At 36.8% G+C, this 25660-nt stretch overlaps 1 protein-coding gene across 4 annotated transcripts; it reads left to right on the top strand.

The window, feature by feature from the left end:
* Nucleotides 1-2355: 2355 nt before the first annotated feature.
* Nucleotides 2356-24253, top strand: ptbp2a (polypyrimidine tract binding protein 2a). Of its 4 annotated transcripts, none has more exons than XM_079805619.1 (14): nt 2356-2512; nt 3606-3633; nt 6065-6134; nt 6510-6694; nt 6803-6943; nt 10791-10913; nt 11076-11186; nt 11312-11510; nt 14869-14984; nt 16617-16650; nt 17891-17983; nt 20694-20910; nt 20994-21071; nt 21164-24253. In XM_079805619.1, the coding sequence occupies exons 1-14, from the start codon at nt 2373-2375 to the stop codon at nt 21291-21293; spliced, it is 1665 nt and encodes a 554-aa protein (XP_079661745.1). In that variant the 5' UTR covers nt 2356-2372; the 3' UTR covers nt 21294-24253. The 4 variants fall into 4 exon arrangements, with proteins under 4 accessions (XP_079661745.1, XP_079661742.1, XP_079661744.1 ...); XM_079805616.1 differs by having other exon boundaries at nt 2387-2512; nt 3606-3892; nt 11312-11522; XM_079805618.1 differs by having other exon boundaries at nt 2390-2512; nt 11312-11522.
* Nucleotides 24254-25660: the final 1407 nt, after the last annotated feature.

Genomic DNA, 25660 nt, shown 5'->3' with positions numbered 1-25660 from the left:
CCTGAAGCAGGTGAGACGCAAGAACATGTATGTAGAAAAATGGAAATCAATGCAAGTTTTTAATATTGCAGCAGCAGTGCTGCTTTGGTAATTAAACAAAATGGCAGGCATCACGCTGTCATTAACGTAGAATGGTCTGAGGTTGTAGTCATGTGGAGAACGGTTGAAAAGGTCTATTAAATCTATGAATAACCTAGAATCTAATCTATGTAACCTGTCAGTCATTATTCATTTGGTCATATGATTGATACAGAATTTGCTTGCACAAAATGTATATTATAATTACATAGTGATTTTCTGCGATCTAACATTCGCTTTCTGAGCACCTTACGATCTAGTTAAGTCATTTTGAGGTGGATTCCACATCTTGGTCAGCTTTCACCGCAATGTAACTAAAAGGATGTACTGGACAAGCTAACATAGTCGACAATTTGTGTGTGTATCTCGACCCGAGGCTGTCAGTTCAGAGCACATTTCACAACACTGGGGTCACAGTTTTATCACTCCTGACTACATCAGTCCTATGATATCAGAAGAATGACATCATGCCCGACAAAACATGACAGTGGCACATCTGTTGAAAAAGCTCTGTTATGCCTCAGTAGGATTATTGGCCACACTGAAAAATACAGTGTGACATGCTATACTCCATCTAAAATAATTTTAAACACAAATTTTGTCTTTTTGATTGTGTATAAAGTAGTGCTGTCAAATCGATCAATACACACATATATATTATATATTTACAAACTCTTATGTTAGATGTGATTAATCGATTTGACAGAACTAGCATAAACCAAATAAAGTTATTTTATCATTATAGTTTTAATAGTAGTTTAATTTTTAGTTCTTTATTTTGCTTTTGTCATTTTTGTGACATTTTTAAATCTATTTTTATTTTAGTTTTAGTATTTTTTGCAGCTTTTAATTTTAGTGCTTCAAATTAATATTTTATTTATTATTTACATTTCTCATTTTTGTCATTTTCATCTAATATTCATATTTTATTTTATTTAAACTTTATTTCAATTAACAAAAATGTATGTAATAGTGTTAGTTAACATACAAACCCTGGTATGAAGAGACTAAAATAAGAGATCTAAAATGATTTTAAACACAAATTTTGTCTTTTTTTAATTAATTTTCTTTATTCTTATTTTATTATTTTAATTGTAATGCATGCTGTTTTATGACTACATTTATTTGAACAAATATATGGAATATTTGTACATTAAAATTAATTTGTCACATTGCATGGCTATTTATGTATAAAAAATGGTCGGGGGAAAATTATATATATAGGTATACAGTTGCAGCAACTAAATAAAACATGACTCTCTCTTATACATTCATTTAAATTTGTCTATAATTTCAATGTTGAGGACATCTATCAAAGTGTTGGGATTGGGAATTATTTCCCATTTGCTTGATTCTGCTAAAAGGAATGTTGCTTGTTTTATGGCAGCTGGGACTTGGTGTCAAGAACCGCCAGGCTGTTCCAAGAACCAAATGATAAACGTTTGAGATTTGGTGATCAGATGACAGTTTTCTTATTTCCTCAGAATTCAAGATTTGCTCAGAGGGATCATGGAATCTAATTCCAACATGGCAGCCTCAGAAGCAAAACTAGACCCAAGTGTTTTGGGAAATGTCATTTTTAATTAAATCCCAGGTTCTTTAAGATAAGCTGTTAGACTTTAATTTCACCTGGGGCATCAAACAAGAAGCTAAAATACCATTATGTAAGTCTGTCACAGTCAATGATATCTAACTGCCTGCTACAGCGGTTTTGACTGACTTGTTGAGTGTTTATAGCGTTATGCATAATCAGTTTAATTAAGCTAGGTAATTCACTCTACATTTATGTTCTTAATATTATTTAATGAAAAAGTGATAACAACCTAAACTAAATAATAATAGTATTGACAAAAATTAGTTTTGCATGTTGAAGGTGGATTAAAACTGTCTCAAATAATGTATTTAATAAATTATGTATGTTTATAATGCATGACTTATCTCTGACATATATTTTTTTCATATACTGTATGGCATGGTATTCACCAAGACAAGATCTCCTAGACAGCAATAAAATGAATGGAAAGTAAATTGATACCTTTGCTAATAGGTCTCATGACTCGTCTCATGATGTTTCTCAGAATTTTATTTATCAGACCTTTTTTACCGTTATTTGTTATGTATTAGGATACTGGTTTACAATAGAAGATTATACAGTATTTACAGTAGTGTGTGTGCTTAAATTTACCTGCATTATTTTATATAGGATATACAGGCTTACAATAAATAGTCTTTGAGTTTACAGTAGGTGTGTGTGTCTCATATTGTGTGTTTACAGTAGGTGTGTGTGTATCCTCATGTCTCAGTTTCCGCCTCCATTTTGTCACTGGTGTGTGTGTGTGTTTTGTGTGTCTGAGCTAAAGCCAGTGAGGAGGAATAACAAACACACTCACTCTTCAGCGGGTTTATTTTTACACAGATCACCAGAAATGGACGGGTGAGCATTAAAACGCTCTTCATTTATATGTAGATAATATAATCATTTAAATGTGAATTAGAAGAGTGTATTCACACTTATTGAAATGCTAACGCTGCTAACACGCTAACGCAGTACTTAAACACTTAACCAATAGTAGATTTATAAGCTCACTGAAACGGCTGTTATGTTACTGTTTTATACTTGTCAATAGATATAATCCGCACAGATCTTAAATTAGTAAACAACAAAAATGGGTCAAAACAGCAAGCATGCGTTAGCAGGTTAGCTTCACTAGCTGTTTGTTTGCTCATGTTGTCCACACAAAATTAAACAGGAGTTCAATTTTTCAGTTTTTTTTTACTAATTTGATTTGTAATTAATATATTAATGTACTAGAATGGGATTTAATTTCCCAGTGGATCTCATTATGGGTTTATTTAGGTTGTAATTATGTTTCGTTTGTTAGCCTCACGTTAGCTTTTATACCTGAAAATAAATATGTAAGTTATATATTGTATAAAACTAATATAATCAATCATCCTCTTAGTGGTTATAAAACTTAAAGCAGAAAAACGTAGAAATATTGATACTATAGACTAGTTATGTTCAACCAACTAGTCTGTACTCTCTAGTGAGCTGGTTGTTACCTAGACTGCATTCTGGACATTACTGTCCCTTAACCTAGTAACCTGCCTAACTAGACTACATTTTGGACATCATGGTGCGAAAACTTGATCTGCCTACCTAGTTACCAGTCTCATAACCTAGTGACCTGCTTACCTAGACAGCATTTTTGAGTATTTTACTCTCAAAATCTATTTAGCTAGACATCTAAACACATTTTTAACCTTATCCTGAAACCTAGTTGAGCTGCCTACCTAGACATTATTTTTGAACATTTTAGGTGCATTCATGGCCTGTTGGAGAGCAGGACACAGTGATGAAATGGTGAAATGTTCATCATCTTAATTTGTTGTCATTGAATAATGGAGGGGATTTGAAAAGATTCAGATTAAAGGATTTCAATCCCTCCCTCTCTTTTTCAGCCCAGCATGTATATTCCTGGTGTTAAGTATCTGTCTGATCAAATCTCACTTTCTGTTTTCAACAGCATTGGTGATGTCGCAGTTGGTGTAAAGGTAAACACTGTTTTCAGTTTCCTTTGTTCAGTTATGTAGTCTGGCTGATGGATGGATGGATGAATACATATAGAGATACAACCTGGCAAAGGAAACAGTACAACATTACTATGAATATGAGCATAATGTTGTGGAATTTAGTTTTTAATAGATGTCTGTCTGTTGCACTGGTGAGAACAAGTGGAAACCACAACAGACATTTGACCCCATGGATACCAGAGCAGTGCTGGAGTTTCCTCTACCACTGTTGCATAGCAAAGTAGGGCATTTTTATTAATAAAACATTTCATAATAGGGATGTCGTGTTTATAAAATATACAATATGTATAGACTTTTAACAGTGTCAGATTTGCTTTTAAGCTTAATTGCGGATGCACCTGTAGAAGTCGTATATTCACGTTGAACAAGGTGTTGTACAACAATAAAATGTACAAATATTTAACATTTTTCTCCTCTTCCATTCATGTTGTATGGAATCCAACCACCCTTAAAGGGGTATCTCACCTAAAAATGGAAATTCTGTCATTGTTTACTCACCCTCATGTATGAATTTCTTTCTTTTTGAAGAATGATGTTGGCTATTGACTGGTTCAACTGTCAGGTTTCCAACATTCTTCAAAATATCATCTTTTGTGTTCAACAGAAGAAAGTCAATCATACAGATTTGAGACAACTATCCCTTTAATATTATATTTTAACAATATAATATTGATGATTATTTTTATTAAATATTATGTAATAGTATTAAATTGGTCACTTTAAAGCTGCCTGATTAAACCCAGTCATTACATTTGTAAATGCTTGTAAATCATCATGTTGATGATGAATTAAAGTACATTTTGAGTGCCCACACTACATCCATTTCATGCCATTTCCATATTTGCTAAACTTTCCTTTGTTTGGACGGCAATATCTGAAAAATTAGTTGTAATTTTATTAGTAAGACTTACTCGGAGATAACAAGTGATACCTCACTCAATCTTTCTTATTCTGCTAATTATGGCAAACTTAGCATAGTCTCCAATAAACAGCCAGGATAGAATAGGATACAATCAATACATTGCAAGTCCATAAACTTTAGTCTTCCACCATCCTGTTCTCACATTTACTATATTATCCATTCCCTCGCAAACATTTTTGGGGGGTAGATTAATAATAATTACGTCTGAAATGGGACGATGTCGGCTGGGGACTTATTTGTTAGTGTTATTATGATTCTATATGCAGTTTTGTCTTTAATTGTTGCTGTCCTGGCTGATTTGTAAGCTATAGGGTAGAATATGTCTTTGCCAATTTCACTCTCACCTCATTCAAAAATATAATATATGCTTTTTTAGTATTGCTGTCAGGGGCATAATTTGTCTTTTTTTTTTTTTTTTTTACTTATTTGCGTATTGTGTGGCGTCAAACCCACAAGAAAAAAGACAAAGAAGCCTAGGGTGATGCAAACATAATTTGTTTTTGAATGGACAAAGAATTGCCAAGCCATTTAAGTGCATTATTGGATATTATGTGGCTGATTCTTTGTCGCGGAAAGAAAAGCGTTGTGCGGAAATGTAGAATTGTCCCTTATATATTAGATACAGGCCTGTTACAGGTCTCCATCTCCGCTTTTCATACAATTAGGCTGGTAGTAATTGAATGGGGGCAGTTTATGTCCAAGATAGTTAGAGAAGAACTTGTTCTTTCTCAGAGATGCCTTCTGAACACAGGCCTTTTAACTCGGTTTGTTTGCCAACAACAGAATTTTCCTCCCCGGAAAACAATGTTAACCAGTCTTTCTGGGAAAGCAGGTGGAAAAAGAAGCATTTGATCTTATTGCTTTAAAGTTATGTTTTTTTTTCTTTCTCTCCTTCCTTTCTAATCAGTTTTGATGCTGAGGCTTGTCTGTTAAGACCTGGCCATCTCTTAATGCATTCTTCTGCTTTCTGTCGTTTCGATGTGAAACTTCACCATTCCCTTGATTGTTTGTAGTGTCAATGCCCAGAAGGCAGGCGCGGCGGCGAGTTTATTGGCGCCGTAAAAGCCGCGTCCATAAAGAACAATTCGGTGGAATTTTTGGGAGGCACGAACCTGAGATGATCCTATTAGGAAGTTTGGTTTGCGCCGGTTCGTTATTTGCCTGCCATCCCATCCTTCACTTTTAGCTGCACTTCAAGCGGCGGCCTGATCGCGCCGGGGCCCTTTGGGAACGTGGGCAGCTCAGGATGAGATGACAGTGTCTGACATCTTAGACTCAACAAGATTAAAGCAACAATCTAGAAAAATAAGGCGGAAAGGCAGGAGCGCCTGGACGTGTGTTTTATGTGCCGTGATTCCTTAAGCTGTCCGCAGAGAGCTGTATTTCATTGTTTGGTTGAGGGGATTGTGAAGGGAGAATGTCTTTATTGGAGGGCGGGATTTTATCTTTCTCTTTTGTGTGTCTCCGCAGAGAGGATCAGATGAGCTGCTGTCCGGCGGCATGTATAACAGCCCCAGTTCTGGCCTTAGCAGTATCAGCGGTAAGTGTCCCTGACTTCCCTCATCCCAAACATATGCCGTTTTCTCGACCGTGAACCGCATTAAAACGATCAAATTATAACAGATGTTTCAGCGTGATATCTGATCTGAGAAGATCCTATCTGGGAATAACCTTCCGATCTCTTGTAGGTGGGCACCCACGCTTAAAAGCATGTGACCGGAATTGCGATTATGTGCGCTCTGCATCTTATTACAGCTTCTCCAACAATAGTTTTCAGTATCCTATTCAGTAGAGGAAAAACTTTACACGATTAAGGGATTCTTTGTTTCTCGGGTTCCTTCTATGAAGAATTTTGATTAGAAACGTGTGAAATGTATTCCCCGTATAATGTCCACTTTCTGGCCTCCTTTGGCAGATACGACATCCAATGGCAGTGACAGCAAAAAACTTAGAGTGGAAGACAGAGTCGGCGATGCTCCACCGTCCCGAGTTCTACACATCAGAAAGTTACCCAACGATGTCTCGGACACAGAGATCATTGCCCTGGGACTTCCTTTCGGAAAGGTCACCAATATCCTCACGCTGAAAGGCAAAAACCAGGTGTGTGGCCAGCTGAAATGTTTTCAATTTCACTTTTGTCAGAGTTGGTTCTTAAGAGAGATTTGCTATTTCGTCTTACCTCTTCGCTGAAATCCTCTTTGTCTTTAGGCATTTCTGGAGCTCAGCACGGAAGAAGCTGCCATGACAATGGTCAATTATTACTCGGCTGTGACGCCTCACGTCCGTAGCATGCCCGTCTACATACAGTATTCTAATCACAAAGAACTCAAGACAGACAATTCAAACCAGGTAACGAATGACCTAACTTCTCCATTAAGTCTAAATACTTCAAACAACAGTCAACAGACATTTTCTGCTATTTATGGTGTGAATGGAGACTGCTGCACCACTGTTTGAATTTACACTACTATTCAAAACTGTAAGATTTTTTTTTTCTTCTTGCTCACCAAGGCTGCATTTATTTGATCAAAAAATACTTTACATATAGTAATGATTGTGAAATATTATTACAATTCAAAATAATTCTTCCATTTGAATATATTTTAATATATAATTTATTCCTGTAATGGCAAACTGAATTTTCAGCATCATTACGCCAGTCTTCATTGTCACATGATCCTTCAGAAATCATTCTAATATACTGATTTGCTGTTCAAGACACATTATTATCAATATTGAGAACGGATGTAGTGCTTAATATTTTTGTGTAAACCATGATACATTTTTTCAGGATTCTTTTAATAGATAATACAAAAAACAAAAAAAAAGAATGGGTCTCATTCACTAAGCATGCGTACGAACGATTTTAAGAACAAGTCACAATTCGTCAAAGATTTCATAATTTTTTTTCTACATTTACGAAAAAATTCAGGAACAACTGAAACCACATTTACGCAAAAAGAACTTTCTCTGTATGGCTTTATAATCATGTTAAGAAGTTATATTTCATCCTAACATGACTATAATTACATTGAAGTATATTGCATTAATTGTATTTTATAATCCATATATAAAATTGTATAATGATATTATTAAATAATACAATTTAATTTCATCTTAAATACATTCGATCATATACAGTAAAAGAATAAGAAACGCTGCGTTATAGCTTACATTTAGGGCTGTGCAATATGGACAGAATATTCATATTGCGATGTAAAAAATAAAAATAAATGTATGAATATTGCAATAGAGATTTTATTTGCGATTTTGGCACTTGTTTTTGCTTTTTCAATGCCAGTGCACAAGAAGTGCATAACACATTTCACAATGAAATAACATAGTATTAACAGCTTGATAAACGAAACTGTAATAAACTGTCTTTAAAATAGACAACAACCAGTCATAATTCCAGTCATAACAATCAATAAACTTCAAAACCTTTACATTTATATACAGCTCCATCGTTCTGCTGGACCACGTATCTGTGGGTCGTGGCATAGTAAATGTGTTTTTATTCACTAGTAACATTTGTTTCATAAAAACAGATAAATACAGTGCATTGATTGTAAAATTGGTTGACAGATTATTTTTCAGATTCATTTTGACAGCATTAAAGTTCTGAATATAATTTAAATATGTTGCTTTGGAATTATATTCATTGTGAAATGTGATAAATCTTAAATGAATTATTCAATATATATGCAAAATACAAAATAAATATTTCCAGATAATTTTCTAAAGTTTGCTTTGGCATTAGTGGCAATATAAAAGCTAATTATTCAAGGGTGTAGTTTTGGTACAGTAGTCATTTCCCTTCAGAGATGCATTAATAGAATTCAGTCCTAGTCAGGGTTTTTCCTGCATTGAATTTTTTTTGGCAGCTGCCAAAACAAATTTTTGTCCCGCCAAAGCCTAATTTGATGAGTTATTGTGATTTATGAGGGATGTAGAATATATGCTGCGCTTGTGACTGAGCGACAGAGAGAACGATCAGAGCTCCTCCCCCGCCAAACACTCTGGGTCTTCAAAATAATCACTGTGTTAGCTGTTAGCTAATCAAAAGGTCGGAAGACCGAAACCTTGTTGCACGTGGCACATTCGGGCAATTTTTTCCTAGAATTACCGCTGGGTGTGAATTGCGCTCAAAAAACGTTGATTCTTCTCTGACCAGCTGACATAAAGCATACTTTCAATAAACGGGAAACAAATTATATTCAGTTATGAAGTGTTTTGACACACAGCACGTCTGCTAATGTCCGATATGCGAACCAATGACTCCTTTGAACTGAATCATTTTAACGACTGGTTAGAACAACTGATCTGTCCGACACTGAACTAACGAATCAGTTTATTAATTTACTCAGAACGCATCTGAAATGAGAACACAAGTGTGCTTACCCAATTTAGCAAGAGTGGGTAGTAAGAATTATTTTTAATTATCAACAGTATTTCAGCTTATTTCTGTTGACAATGTGTAGTAAAATAAATAACCTACAATCATTTAGACTGGAGTGAGGTGAAACCAGAACAAAGTTGTTATTAGCTAGCTGATCATTTTTATTAAATTGCATATGGCAGAAAATTAGGCTATTTGTTAATTTTTAATGCTACTTTTTAATAGGCTATTGATATGATTATATACCAAAACAATTATCTGTAAATAGTGTAAGAAAATTAGGAACAAAAGAAACAAACATTGATGTAAGAGATCATGCATAATATGGAGATATCAAAATAAGATGATCAAAATTACTAGCATTTTTTAAATGTATTGTCAGTATTGCGCTCGCAGATAACGTGGGTAGGGTGTGTGTGTGTCAACCACCACCGAAGACCATTTTTGACCCAGGAAAAACCCTGCTAGTTTAATTCATATAGACGAATTTCCCTCAGCCATCGCTTGTAAAGGTTGTGAAACCTCTCAGTTCTTTCCAAGAAACCTGCATTGGATGCTGTGTCTGCGTGAGACTGTTGCTTACTTTCTACTTCAAGAAGTCAAACTAACTTTACTTAACAAAATTTTTTATTTTTTACTATAGCATGATAGGAACGGCTCGCGCAAATCTCATCACCCTTTTGGAGCGCGCTGGTGAACGCGCGCAGGGTATACTACGTTGATTCGCGCGCCACTAATAAACCGGGCTTCAGCCATGTTGCGTTGATAATCGGTCTTTTCAGTTAGCACGGGAACTTTTTTTTGTGAAAAATCACAAAAAGTGCATGAGATGCCACGTTTTGGACATTACTTAGAGTAGCATAAGCTAGAATAGGGAAGGAATTGAGGATTTTTTTTTTTTTAAGTTGAGGTTAAGTGCTCACGGAAGAGATGAGTTTCCAGCCATCTTTTGAATGTTGTCAGTGATTCTGCATTCCGGATGTTGGTGGGTAGCAAGGAACGGTGAATGAAAATGTTCTGGAGAGTGATTTCATGCCTCTCTGTTGGTGGTACCACGAGCCGTCGCTCCTTTGCCGAGCGAAGGCTTCTGGTGGGGGATGTAGACCTGTAGGAGCGAGTCGAGCTGCGAGGTTTCTCTGAATTACGCAGATATACGCATGTACAGCTGGCTAATGAGAGCTCTGTAATCTGGGTCTTTATAAAAGCTGTTTATTGTGAGAATTGGTGGAAATGGCACACTTAGCATTGCTCGAGGATCCGGGGCGAGAGCGCGTCTGTGAACAGCGGCAAGTTTGATGAGTGTGATGAAAGCGTGTGCGGAAAGCCCTTAAATGGAGATGGTTTGGGTGTGTTTTATGCAAATGACTAACCTTGTGCACGCGGTTGCTCATTTAGAACACTCCAAATTCAGTAACAAAAATTTATGTGCGTACGAACGTTTTGTGAATCAGCCGGAGATTTTTCGTGAGAAGTTCTGTGCGTACAAATATGAAAGAATCCACGCAATTATTAGTGAACGAGACCCAATGTCTTTACTGTCACTTTTGATCAATTGAATGCATCTTTGCTGAATAAAAGTTAGTTTCTCACCAAAAAATCCTGACCCCGAACTTTTGACTGTTTGTCTATTGTTGTGGTATATTATTAAAATAATAACAGCCCTATTTGGCAAATCTGTTGATGGTCACTTTACATGTAATGTCTCAATGGCCACTTCTTGGCCTGAATAAGTTGCAATGAGAACGTTTTATGAGAAGTGTTTTGTGTGTTTAAATCGTGCTTGTGTCTGATCTCCAGTCAGGTGGTACTCTCACATCAGGGTCCAACTCTAGCAACGGTGGCGGTGCGCCTTCCAGTCCAGTACTGAGAATAATCATTGATAATATGTTTTACCCCGTCACCCTGGATGTGCTGCAGCAGGTGGGGGACGCCACAGTTTGGATAAGCCTCTTATTCAATGTTTATATTGGTGATAAGTTGATGTCCTGTTGAATGCTGTGTGTTAATGCTGTTTTTTTTTTTGTAATGTCTTTTCCCCTCTGTTGATAGCTCCCCTCAATGCTCTGCTTTCTCTGTCAATAGATTTTCTCAAAGTTTGGTACCGTCATGAAAATCATCACATTCACCAAGAACAATCAGTTTCAGGCCCTGTTGCAGTTCAACGATCCAAGCAATGCGCAGCAAGCTAAAGTGGTGGGTTTGCTCTCAGCGGAAGTTCATGTGACAAGCACGATTTTAGTGCTCCACGAAGACGACACATTCTTTCTCTCTGTCTCTCCACCTTGCTCTTTTTTCTATCTTTTTCTGTTTTCTTCTAGGCTCTAGATGGTCAGAACATATACAATTCCTGCTGTACTCTTCGGATAGACTACTCAAAACTCGTCAACCTGAATGTGAAATACAATAACGATAAGAGCAGGGACTACACCAGACCGGAGCTTCCTGCTGGAGATGGGCAGCCCTCTCTGGATCCCTCTATAACTGCTGCCCTGGGTAAAGACTCCAGTTCCCTGCTTGGTAAGATCCCAGGTACTTGACTTTTTTTTTTTTTTACTCTATTTTTTTGTCATCCAGTTTATTGTCTTCATTCACAAATACCTTTTGCACAATGATATGAAGAATATAGACATTCGAGAACTGTTAATCAGTCCCTCCAGAAAAACGCGATTATGCGATCGCATGATTTAATGCATAATCAGCCAAAGTCAAATACGCCGCACTTTCGCCAATATCAATTCAAAATATGCAGGGCTAGCATGATTTCATAATAAGTTTTTTTAGCAAAAAAGTCATATATATTAGCAGAAAGTTGAAAAATGTTTGTTTACTTCACACAAGAGCCGCCATTTCCCCCTATTGCCATGGGAACGTTTAGAAGTGACGTAATTACCCGACGCGAACGTCATCGAAAAGCTGCAAACCCCTGTGGTGAAACCATAGATATCGGTGAAACCATGATGAAGCACGCAAATTCCCATTTGCCAACAAAAATAACAGCAAAAGACCGCGCAAAGCAGTTTCCCGGTGTGTTGACCGATTTCAAAACACAGCATCATGAAGCTTCGAAGCGTTATGAATCAGCGAGTCGATTCAGCGGTTTGGATCGCCAAAGTCACGTATTTCAGCAGTTTGACACGCAATCCGAATCATGAATCGACTCACTGATTCATAACGCTTCGAAGCTTCATGATGCCTTGTTTTGAAATCGGTCATCACTATATAAGTCGTTATTTAGTTTTTTTTTGCGAACAAAAACTATTCTCGTTGCTTCATAAAGTTATTGTAGAACCACTGTAGTGAGATGGACTTCGTAACGACGTCTTTAGTACCTTTTATGGGTCTTTAGCGTGCACAGTGCATTGTGCCAATGGAGGCCTTTCTGAGCCATCGGATTTCAACTAAAATATCTTCATTTGTGTTCTGAAGATGAGGGGAAGTCATTAATGACAAGAATTTTTGTTTTTGGGTGAACTAACCCTTTAAGAGATTGCACTTTGTGCATTGGAAGCACTCAAATGTCTGTTTTGTATAGCGACATCTGTAAAACAGGAAGTTATGTATTCATTTTTTCAGAAGTTGCAGCATATTCCTTTTGTAAAGCTACAGAACTTGTTTGACTCAATATTTTGTAAATTTGAGCCATGTGTTTATTAAGGTCTTCAATAAAACAAGATGAGAACTTAAATATTCCCAGCACTTTCCTTGATGTAGTGCTTTTTTTCTCTTTTTCATCAAACCACATTTTTTGCAAGTTCCCGCAATTTCATTGCGTAAAATTGCATAAATATCCCGCATTTTCCATCGCATTTTTTAAAGGTCCCCTTCTTCACGATTCCATTGTTCAAACTTTAGTTAGTGTGTAATGTTGCTGTTAGAGCATAAATAATACCTGTAAAATTATAAAGCTCAAAGTTCAAAGCCAAGCGAGATATTTTATTTAACAGAAGTTCCCTTTCAAAGCCTACAGCGAACGGCTGGCTTGGACTACATCCTGGTACTTCCTTCTTTAATTACGTCAGTAGAGCAGTAGAACAGACTAACCTCCGCCCACAAAGAAACGCGAAAAAGGGGGCGCGGTCTTGTTGCTGTCCCACGTGGAGAAGAAGAGGACGTCGCGTGGAGAAAAGGAAGTGCTGCGTTGAGTGTGTTTATCGCCATGTCATCGAGACGCTGTTATTTTCATCCAGGAGTCAAATCACCTTTGTTTGGCTTTCCCAGGGACGCTGTAGAGATTATTGAACGCATACATCTCTCCGTTAAGAGGCGTGACCTTTCCAACGTGCACTAAACTGCTGTCAAATTACAACACAGGAACCGCTTTCACGTGCGCCAGAGCCAACTGTGGTCGAATCACAGCACAGGAACCGCTGGCACAATCAGAACTCGTTACGTATTTCTGAAGGAGGGACTTCATAGAACGAGGAAATCACCAGCCGTTTTTAGGACAGTGGAAACAGCGGTACACAGATAAGTACATTGTGTGAAAAATACTGTGTTTTTTTACACGCGAAACATGAACACATGTTATATTGCACACTGTAAACACAATCAAAGCTTCAAAAAAACACGAAGAACGGGACCTTTAAGAAAACGTGCCGCATAATCAAGGATATTTGCCCGCAACAATCACAAAAAAAGCCGCATTTTTCTGGAAGGACTGGTTAATACAGCCGATTGTCATAAAATTAAAAAAAAAAAACTATTATAAAATTCGCATGAACACTCTTAGCAGTGACTTTCAGTCCAGAGATATGCTAAACACACTGGGGTGTTCGCTCAAGGTGTCTTTTCTCCTGGCACGAGATGCTTAAAAACAGCAAGCTCCCAAAGATGTTTGTCTATTTATCTGTTGAGTTAGCCTAGAGATCTAGACGCACCCTAGTGGAAGCAAATGTAATTTGCAGCCAGGGTCATCTAGCAACTCTCCGTTGGCTTGTGAGCTGGAAAAACGAAACTCTAGTCAGGCCAATCACATCGTGTATAGAGTCGGTGGGCGGGCTTAACCGAATGACGGCAGAGTTGCGGCGGTTCCGCGTGCTACTTGTAAACAAAGATGCTAGCGAACAGCGGTCTTTCGAATCGGCTTTGGCTGCGACTCTGGAAGACTTGGAGTTAAGCTTTCTTTGAGAAAAGAACAAAGAACTAGCCCGCTTCACCTTCTTCGTTGCTCTGGTTGGTTGTAGTGCTATCCTATTGTGTGCAGAGGGAATTTGAAAGACAACTCCTCGGATTGAGCCCTGCCAATGGTGTGTTCCCAGACCCAACATCTTGATGTGGGTCTGGCTTGTCAGGCTACTGTTGAGTGCTCAAGTAGACAAAATGATCATTGGTTGTCTGTTCAGTTCTAAACATTGTTTGTCACCAAAACCATCGTCCATCAAAGACGTGATTGATTTTGAACGCCACTGAATAAGAACAGTATTTCAATCAGCGTCATTGATTTAACTCTGCCTGAATAGTGTGAAAATGAAAATAGAAAGCTGTGTTTATGAAAGACTGAATATAATTGGAATGTGCTCTTAAGTACTGTAAAATGTCATGTAGGCCTGTGTCTCTGAGTGCTTGAGTGACCTTTTCTCAAAGATCTGCTCATAAGGCCTCTTAATTTAAAATGCAATTTGACATTTCCCCTGCCACGTAATCAAGCAGGTATTTTATTGATATTAGGCTTAAAATGATTAGACTTTAAAACCCCACATGGTCTTAATCTGGTCCCTCTCACATCAGGATAAAGAACTAATATGTTTTACCTTTGTGTAATTCATCCTTTATTGGCTGTCACAGCTAAAACAGACATGGGATGATGGCTAAGTTTCGCAGTTTGTGTGTGTAATATCACTTCTGGACTAGAATGCCTGTTTATGTGTGATTCCAGGTGCTCTGAGCCCGTTGAGTGCGGCCGCGGCTGCTGCCGCTGCAGCTGGAAGAGTCGCTCTTTCCGGGCACACCGGGTCCGGCGGAGTGCTGCTCGTTAGCAACCTAAACGAAGAGGTCAGTGTACTATTACATCTCAGCCTCTCCCTCACATTTATATTTCTGTTCGTCATGCCATATGTTTGGACTCAGAAAGTGCCACTTCCTTCACTTATAAGCTATAAGATTGTTCAATTCGTAATTGCAGGATGCTGTAGCCTCATTTTGCCATGCACATACAAAAACTTAACTGAAATTCCCTGGTCGTAGATAAACCCAAAAATAAAAAAGCCTCAATTTTTAAATTATATATTATATTTTTAAATATGTGACTATTAATATAAATATTAATTTATGAATTAATATACACACTATATATATTAGAGGTGAAACGGATTTCACCCGTAATTCACAGATTATGTCTCAAGTGAACGTAAACGGTTGAGAATAAAATCGGGTGTGTATCATTGAATCAGATCCGTTCATTGGGTCTTAAAGTGACAGCAGCCTATAAAAATCTGCTGCTGTCTATTTAAATAATGTGAAACAAACAACAAAACACATCTTTAACAAAGATTAATCTTTATTTAATTTATACAGTATACATTCTATACCTGAATACTACTGTTGGACCTACATACAACTTAAATAAAGGCTTAATTTCATTTTTTTATTTTATTTTAGGGTGAAATATGACCCAGGCATTTCTTTGTGAGTTTCACTTATGTCTTTCTTAAACCCACTTGTTTGTTATAATAACAACAAACTCTCATTAATTGTATTATCTGAATCTTAGTGCTTGTTTCTGTATGGTTTGACAGCTTTCTGTCTGTACACCTTATGAGTTCCACAGAGCGTCTCATTCTCTGTCTTTTCTGTATAAACTCTGTCTCTCACTCTGTGAAAGCTAGTGAACCATGGATGTGGCATTACCCTCTGCTCATCAGACAAAATCAACAAATTTAGTTTTTTTTTGACTGCACGCATTGCTGTGAGGTCAATTGTGACTTTGTCTGTTTACGCCATAACTTTAAATGGTGGTTTTCATGTCCACACAAGCATGGCAATCACAAAGAACCGGGTAAAACCAAATGCTTGACACTGTGATGCTTTTGGCTTTTCCTGATCTTCGATCTCCTGCATGCATCTTTAAAACTTCATAACTCTGCCGTTGATCAGATCATTGTTATCATTATCAAATTCTCCTCTTTATTTTTTGGTATGAATGTATCCTTACCCTGGTACTGGGTAACTACATTTGGCATAATGATTTGCTTGTATAATGTAAAAATGCATAAAGCAGCCATTCTCTGACCAAACTCCTGCATTTCCTGTGTACTGACCTGTATTATATTTTTTGTCCCCCCTTTATTTATATTCTGCATTTGCTTCCCCCTCTTTTCTCCATTTTGATTTTGTCCCTCTCTTCCATCCTGTCTCTCTCCCCCTCTGCCCCCCCCCCTTCATATCCTTTTTTTTTTTTTTTTTTTTTTTTTGGTCCCTTCTTTTTGCCACACCTTGACCACACCTCGTTGTTCATGCTTTTTTTTGCTTGAACAAAACTTCGGACCCCCCAATTAACTGCCCTGAACCATGATCCATGACCACTTCACCATTCTGCGGAAACCACCCTCCGTTATGGATGATCTGTTCATCTCTGCTCTTCCTCGACTCTTCTCTCTGTCCGCTTGCTCCTCTCTCCTTCTAAAGATGGTTACGCCCCACAGTCTGTTTACCCTCTTCGGTATGTTCTCGTTAGCTCTACATTTTTTTTGTTTGGTTTCTGTTATTATTATTATTATTCATGTGCTTTTAGTTATTTTATTTAAAGTCAACATGAAATGAAAATTGACCCAATTGACAGCAATAATACACGTTTCTGTAGATATTGACCATTGATTATTTATAGATGTCTGATAACCCATATGCAATTTTGGACATATTGCACATAGTCAGCAAAGAATTAATGTCTAACTTTATCTGTAAACTCAATGTTAAATACTGGTTAAAAATATTGGTCAAAACCTGTTATTGGTTTGATATATGGATGTATTATTATTGGTGACCAATAGTCAAATAGTTATTTATTCATTGTTGAGGGAATTTCTCTAAAATTTGACCTATAGTTAATAAGCTTTAAAGGGACAGTTCACCCAATCATTTACTCCCTCTCAAGTTGTTCCAAACCTGTATGAACTGTTGAACACAAAAGAAGATATTTTGATTAATATGAGTAATCAAACAGTTGATGGGCCCCATTGACTTCCATAGTATGGAGAGAAAAAAAATACTATGGAAGTCAATGGGGCCCATGAACTTTTTGGTCACAGACATTCTTTAAAATATCTTATTTTGTGTTCATCAGCAGAAGAAAGAAATTCATACAAGTTTGGAACAACTTCCAAATGCTGACATAATTTTCCTTTTTGGGTGAACTATCCCTTTACCTTCATAATAACAATGAACTTTACATTTAAATTTAGCCTCAAGTGGGCACAGGTGATTGTGCAGTCCTTTACAATCGACTGAACTCGCATTCAGATGTTGTTCTAGCATAGAACGTCCACTTTGTTATTAATCGATTCTGAATGGATTCAAATCCAGCCCTACATATTTTTTTTCTCTCTTGTTGAATGTTCTTGGAAATACATTATTGTAAATGCCATTTCATGTTGACTTTAAACCATTAGCATTAATTGGCTTTTAGAGTAAAAGTCTTTTGCTTTATTTTCTTTCAGTCTTTTGAAATATATAATTTGTTTCAGTGCATGTGTTCTTTGGCTCAGTTTTGATGTCCCATCTTAGTTCTTAATTTATTTTGAATTTGAGGGTGTATATATCCGAGTCTTCTGTCAGGTTGTGATTTAGTTTTCTCCATTTCGATGAACGTTCTTTGAGTCTGTCGTTCTGTCTTTCCACTCTCACTCCTCACTTTTTCCTCCCTCTCTTGCTTCCTCTCTGGCTGCTGGCTGCTCTGTTCGCAGGAGTTTATGGGGACGTGCAGCGGGTGAAGATTCTTTTTAATAAGAAAGACAGCGCACTGATACAGATGGCTGATATGAACCAGGCTCAGCTTGGTAAGATGCATACTGAAACATCCTTAACAGCATAAGTTTACATGCCAGTCAAATACAATTGCATTCAAAGATGGCGTCCGATCAAAATAGACTCTATTTTCATTCAGAATAAATGTCCTTGGTTTTATTGTGCAAGAAAATGCGAATCAAAATCGAATCTGCCTTTTAAACAGCTTTTCCCAAGGCAGTGTGGGTGGGGCTCATTAATATTAACTAATAAGTAAGCAATCAAATCCTGATGGATCAAATCAGGCCCCGCCCTCATTATCACCTCTGATTTTCACTTACATTCCAGAAGTTAAATGTTTGTGAATGCTTCTAAGAATCTATATTATGTTAATACATTTGGTGTGGTTTTTGATATATATGACTGTTCAAAAGTTTGAACAGTATTAATAAATTAATACTTTATCAAGGATCATGTGACACTGAAGACTGGAGTAATGGCTGCTAAAAATAAAATTTTGCCATCACTGGAATAAATTGCATTTAAAAATGGAAAACATTTTATCGGATTATTGTAATATTTTTAGTGCTGTCGTATCGATTAATCGCGATTAATCACATCTAGGGATGCTCATTTCAGTTAATTTTCCAGACCGACAACCGCCACTCATTATCCGAATATTAACCATTAACTGATAAGATTATAATACTGAATTGGCATGAAATAAAAATACAATTGTGGAGTGTCTGAAATACATTTTTTTCACTGGTTTATTTTACCGGGCAAACCGCAGCATACAGAACAGAACCTGGATTCACATTATTGATTACACATTACATTACATTTTTCACACACATGTAGCGTTTCTGATAACAGAGAAAAACAGAATAAAATAATATAGCATAAAATAAATAGGCTTACACTAAATATTTTTCACTTAATTAACAAATTAAGATGACAAAACGAAAATACACTGAATTTTGAAAAAAAAAATCCCCCAAAAATTGTTTTAAAATTAAAGGGGTGTTCGGTGTTTTTTTTCTAGGCTTGGTTGTGTTTATGGGGCGCAGTATAACATGTCCTAATACTTCTTTTTTTTAAAAATGCCGTATTTTTCTTATATTTTACCTTTATTCCACTCCGCTGTCTCCACTGTCCTTTGAAAGGCTTGTTTGCTTCCTGCTTCTATGAAGCCCATCCCTCCGAAAAACGCAATGGTCTTAGATTGGTTAGATGGCCAAATGTAGTTTGTAATTCTGCAACAGCTCTCTCTCTTTTTTAATGACTGTGACGTGGCCTCGCCTACTTTGTTGCGTGTTTGTGGGGACAGTGTTTATGTTAATAGCAAGGGATTATAATGTCACCAACCCGGGAAGAATCTTGTTGTAGTCCAAACCAGACGTTTTTGTAGGCAATAAACTGCCATAACTTTAAAAAACAATATCTCTGTTTGCATTGAACTTTCAGCGCTGTAACTTTGCAGATACTGTTTATGCTCAAGCAGCAACATTACACACTAACTAAAGTTAAAAAAGTGAAATCGCATGCAACCACCCCTTTAAGGCCTCGAAACACGATAGATATGTGTCCACAAGACTTTTGACTAATGGGTGTTGTTGCCTAGAGTTTTTGCTTCAAACTGATGTGAGAATCATTGTGCCTTCTTATTCACATAAAACAATATATTAATTTACATTTTGTTAGACATTTTTTCTTTACAAAGGCAGTATTCGAGGAGGCGTGAACGTTAATGAATAATGCTGCGCATCACACCTGAGAGAACAAAAGAACGCATAATGGGCCGCATAATGACCTGCATAATGAATGAGCTTCAGGTATGTGTCTGAGAGGGAGCAACAGGACAAAGGAAATATATTTGTTTGTAGTTTATTTAGAATTTAGTCAAAAAAGGCCTATTATATTTGTGTTGACGCATGGATCGTCGGTATTTGAATCTCAAAGAACGCGCGCTCCGTGGACGTGGTCGCATTACCGGATAATGAAGAGGCTCTCCAACGACTGACATCTCTCTTTTCAAACAGATTACATAAACACAGAATATTTGTTTCGATTTACATTATTTAAAACCAGACATTTTAACGTTTCTTTAGACATATGTCTCATGTTTGTGTGATACGTTTTCACTAAGCTACAGGTCATTTTTTGAAGAGAATCAGAGAGGCTGCAGATCGCGCATCATGTTTGTTTTCTTTATTTTGCAAAAAGCACAACAATTTTTTTTTATTGTGACTGTACACAAAAAAAGATACTTTTAAAAGAACAGATTATAATGATGTATAACACTTGCCTCAATGATTAAAAAAACCGACAGTGTTATTTGAGTCTCTTTGGCACTGATAAAAAAAAAAAAAGCGAGTTGATCGCGCCGGCGCGACCCCCGACTCGAGGGGGTTAAACAGTCAATATGAGCATCCCTAATCACATCCAAAATACAGGTTTGCGTTTACTCATCATATATGTGTGTACTGTGTATAATTATTATTAATATAAATATTTTATATATAAATCAATTTTTTTTATGTTTTATGTAAACACAAACTTTTATTTTGGATGCGAATAATCACGATTAATTGATTTGACAGCACTAAATATTTCACAAAATAACTGTCTTTACTGTATTTTTGATCCAATAAATGCTGTCCTGAGAGACTTCTTTCACTAACTAACAAAAAATCTTTTTTTGTCTGCACATTACATCATAATTCTCTAAGTCTTTCTTATTTCTCTTTGGTTGTACCTCAGCTATGAGCCATCTAAATGGCCAGAAGATGTATTCAAAGATCATTCGCGTCACGATGTCGAAGCATCAGACCGTTCAGTTACCGAGAGATGGGTTAGATGACCAGGGTCTCACGAAAGACTTCACGAATTCACCACTGCATCGTTTCAAAAAGCCTGGCTCCAAGAACTTTCAGAACATCTTCCCTCCTTCTGCCACGCTGCATCTGTCAAACATCCCGTGAGTAAAAGTGCTATTCGGCACTTGTCAATCTTTGTGTCAGTCGTCGCAGAGCTAAGTCCTTTTTCTGTCATGTTTTGAAGGCAAGACATAAGTGAAGAAGACCTCCGAGTCCTGTTCTCCAATTCCGGTGGCACTGTGAAAGCTTTCAAGTTTTTCCAGTAAGTATGTCGCCGTTTAGCTCCTCATCAAAAGACAATTCTAGCCTTTCTTTCACTAGCGTGACCGTTTTTGCCGGGCTTTATCTCTGCAGAGATCATAAAATGGCCCTAATTCAGATGACAACCATCGAAGAAGCTATTCAATGCTTGATCGACCTCCACAATTACAACATGGGTAATAACCACCACCTGAAGGTCTCCTTCTCCAAATCAACCATCTAAAAGAAACCCAAAAGGTCTTGCTCGCAACTTCTTTTCTTGTGTTACCTGTTGACTGTTCAAATACACTGGGGACCACAATTCTGAGTTTCTTTTCCCGAGTTTCATTCCTCAAGAAGATGTTAAAAGAAGGAAACAATGTGACTGTTTTCAAAGACATTTTTTTTTACCGGTTTCCCTCTTATCGGCGCTCTGACACATACTCTTCAGTGGCGGAAGGGTGTCGTGGTGTAAAGGCTGAACCTCTTGTAATAAGCAGGAAAGAATGTGCCTTACAAATCTTTTCATACTTCATTTTCTCAAACCCAGGCGGTCCTCCGAGGGTGAGATATTACACTAAGCTTTGTTACACGAAAAAAAAAAAAAAATCCCCCTCTTGTGTTCGACCTGTATAGTGTGCAAAAGCTTTTGAAATGTTTTCCTCTTTCTTTCTTTTTTTTGCATTTTATGTTTGTTCAATTCTTAATGGCTGTGATGTTTTGATTTAAGAACTGTAAATAAACCTGTGATTCTCTAGTGTTCCCACTCTGAACTCCCCAATCCAGCCAAACCTCACGTTATTTGAAGGGAAGTCATTATTCCTAGTGTTGCATGGATTGGAAATCACTTCTTTGTGTGATTTGGAAAGACAACTACAGTAGAAGGGACCAAAGTGTATGTGCCTATAGTCTTAATTTACTCCATGATTGAGCAGTTTACCTCGCTTTTCAGATGAGAAGAAAACCCATGAACAGGCTTGTGAGAAGGGTTGAGAAAATAATATTGATTGGCAATCCACACTATGAATTTTTTTTAGAGGGACAAAAGGATCTTGTGTATTTTTTAAACATCTGTAGGAATGTATTAATCGGCATAATTTGGATATGGCACAATTAAAAAAAAAACATTTAACAAAAGCGGGAAGATTGACTTGGTTGTGTGTTTTGATTTTTCTCTTTTTCCTTCCTATTTTCTGCTTTTATCCATAGCATGCTCAATAAACACTGGTGTAGTTCTGCATTTTCTCTCTCTCTCTGTCTCTCTTCCACCACTCACTCCTGTTTATTCACTATGGTTCTGCCATCTTGTTTTTTCAGGGTGGGGAGAAAACTGATTTGGTCAAAAATGTTTGGCAGCACAGTGTTAAAAACACAATTTCCCACCCTGTAAATCCTTTTTGTTTGTGGCCAATCCATCATTCCTAGATTATTGTTTTGCCTTTTAGTTGATCCCTTCAGTTGACACTTGATTCTGTATCACATGTTCATATGCTCCTGCAATGATCCTTACAGTGATGCTCTCAGCAATCATGACCTTTTTTCTTTTAAAGCTGTCTGAATTTGTACGTCTTTATTTTAACCTGTAGTTTTGCATGCACCTTTAAAACAATCCATGACCTTTGTTTTATTTCATAATGTTCGCTGATCTGTTTGTTTTCGTTGTTGTTTTGTTTTTCGACAGGGTTTCCGCAGGTCTCAAGTCTTACTTTGACCTTCCCCAATATAAGGCCTTAAAAAATCTTAAATTGGATTAGAAAGTCTTAAATTCAATATCATGGCATTAAATTAGGACTCTATGATTTCTGTGCTGGGGAAAATGTGGACAGAATTGCAGAATCCGTTCATAAATATTGATTTTACTGTATAATGCAGAATTTCATGGAATTTGTCAAATTTCGGATGAATAAATCAAGAGTAGGTCAGTACACTTAAAGGGATAATTCACCCCAAAATAATTTACTCACCATAATGTCGTTCCAAACACGACTTTCCTACATCATATAAAGCTATCGTGATGCTTCAGAAAATATGAAATAAACTGCTTGATTCATATGGATTAGTTTTACGATCTCTATATGAACTTTTAGACTGTCAATGGAGAGACAGAAATCTTTCTGATTTCATAAAAAATATCTTCATTTGTGTTCCGAAGATGAATGAAAGTCAGTAAAATTTAATCTAACCATTAAAGCGGAGCCCAGAAAAATGTAAACAGAATAACCTATAAAATACAACAGATTTCACAGGGCCCTAAATTTAATGCCAAATTAAATTGCAAGCACTGCAAAAAAAATTACAAATTCAAAACATCCTTAGATCAAAATACATTTAATGAGATGCAAAATGAAGAAATATTTTCTGAGAAATTGAACAAAATTGAGTTTGTGCTTAAAACAAGAACAAATATTGTGTATGAAAATGACTTGAATTTGAATTAAATAGATTTTTATTAACCCATTGGCAGATTTAATCTTGTTTTAATCATAAAATCACTTTCACAAGATTTCTTATCACAAACTTTAAGCAATTTTTTGTGAAAGTAATTAAAAAGTTATGGAGATCTGCTGGAAATTGTATTTTCCAACTTTGAAGTGTCACTAATACAACTCATTGTATGCTGCTTAGACATTTACATTTAGAGAACTATATTGATGTGTTATGTTCCCTTCAATGTATTCCTTACATTTTTTTTTTAATTCGTCTTAAATGTACCCTCATAAAACCTGCAGAAACCCTGTTCTAGAATATTATTCCTGTAATTGACCAAGTGTTCAAAGGATCTTTTTGTCTTTTGACTGAAACCCGCTCAGTTGTTTGTCTGTTGTAGTCTGAATTGCAAAACGCAGCATGTAATCTCTTTTACAAAGCCAGAACTGAAGATGGAATTTTGAAGATTTGTTTCAGATCTGTTTTTAAGTCGTTTTTCATCATTCAGAATGTGATGTCATACATAATGTGCAGTGTTCAAATTCACTCATTCTTTCCCAGTGTAGTGAACTGTGTGGTGTTTGCCACACACACAAATAAAGATTCTTAATTATTTATCTGTAGTTCCATGATGAACCTTTAACACCCATGGAATCTTGGGTTCTTTATAGTGGGTTATTAAGATTATTAAAATGGTTATTTTAAGAAATATTCACTTAAAGGTTCTTTGCTGAACCAAAAATGGTTCTTCTATGGTATCACTGTGAAACCCCCTTTAAAAAAAAGAAAAAGAAAAGTGTATATAGTTAAAGGGATAGTTCACCCAAAAATCCCACAAATGACAATTCTGTCCTTTACTCACCTTCAAGTTGTTCCAAATCTGTATGAATTTCTTTGTTCTGCTGAACACAAAGGAAGATATTTGGAAGAATGTTTGTAACCAAGCAGATCTCGGCAGCCATTGACTACCATAGTATTTCCCCTCCCATTCTTCCAAATATCTTCCTTTGTGTTCAGCAGAACAAAGAAATGTATACAGGAACAACATGAGCGTGACTAAATGATGACAGAACTGTCATTTTTGGGTGAACTATCCCTTTGATAGCAATTGATTGAATGATTTTGGACACAGCTTGTACATGAATATATGAGTAAAAACACAGTAACGCTCCATTGCTTATGCTTTATTGTGTATCATTATGAAATCTCTGGGTGAGATATCATAATGGCAAAATTTTCAATTTGCTGGAAACCAACCCTTTCCACATGAACAGTTATATAAGAGTGTCTTGGCATCATGCTGATGCAAAAGACCGGATTTGAAAAACAAACCAGCGTTGCATGCAATAAAACCTAAATGTGAAAATGTATATGTTCATTTCATATTTCATAGTCTCCTTTAAGTCAGAAGGCTGTGCGTCTTAAACCGCCATTCACAGGGGTCCAAAAGTTTTGTTTCTTTGCCTAAAACAAAGGTTTTCTAACTCCCCCTTCAGCATTCCTTCATTTCACCGCTTTGTCGCTCTGTGCCGTTATTGAGTCTCTGTTGGACGGTAGTACTGTGATGGACGTCCTGTCTTGCCTTGTCTGATGAAGACAATCCTCTAGCCCGTTTCAAAGTTGGGTTCCGGATGCTGCAATTCATCACAGGCCAGACGGCAGCGTTGCTCCACGCTGCTTTTATTTTGCACACTTAAATCGAAACACTCGTGTTCTCGATCTACCTTTATAAACAAAAATGACACAATAAATCAGAGCAGGGACCCAGACCAAATCAATACCTCGTCTGGAGCGTGAATCATGTGCTCCAGACATCTGTATCCACCCGCCATTACGCTGGCACAGGGGGGGACGTGTTCTTCTCCACTGGCCTTTTGTTTTCCATATAAACCCTTCTGGCCTGAATAAAACCTTTGGTGAGGAGATTTACACCTGATGTCTTTATGCAGAACGGAGGTACGTGTCGGTTAGCAGTTTTGCTCGTTCACCACACGTTTCGATAGTTTTTCCTCAGTGCTAAACCCATACCTAAAATAACCCTTGATATACATTTCAGAATTGACAGTGAAAATTGTTTGTGAAAAGTATTTCATAAAAGATGGCTTGTTTGGTATATAGGCCTACAACTTTTAAAAAATATTCTACAGAATTTATACCATATTGCATAAAACAGCACGCTGTGAA

This window comes from Gobio gobio, assembly GCF_949357685.1.
Source record: "Gobio gobio genome assembly, chromosome: 23".
Classification (NCBI taxonomy): domain Eukaryota; kingdom Metazoa; phylum Chordata; class Actinopteri; order Cypriniformes; family Gobionidae; genus Gobio; species Gobio gobio.
This window is presented reverse-complemented; position numbering and strand designations above follow the sequence as displayed.

Excerpts from the sequence above, each read along its gene's own strand:
- ptbp2a (XM_079805619.1), top strand. The coding sequence starts at position 2,373 with ATGTCTCAGTTTCCGCCTCCATTTTGTCACTGGTGTGTGTGTGTGTTT. Across the intron at positions 14,985-16,616 it reads TTAGCAACCTAAACGAAGAG|ATGGTTACGCCCCACAGTCT; the intron begins GTCAGTGTACTA and ends CTCCTTCTAAAG. Across the intron at positions 20,911-20,993 it reads CTGCATCTGTCAAACATCCC|GCAAGACATAAGTGAAGAAG; the intron begins GTGAGTAAAAGT and ends CATGTTTTGAAG.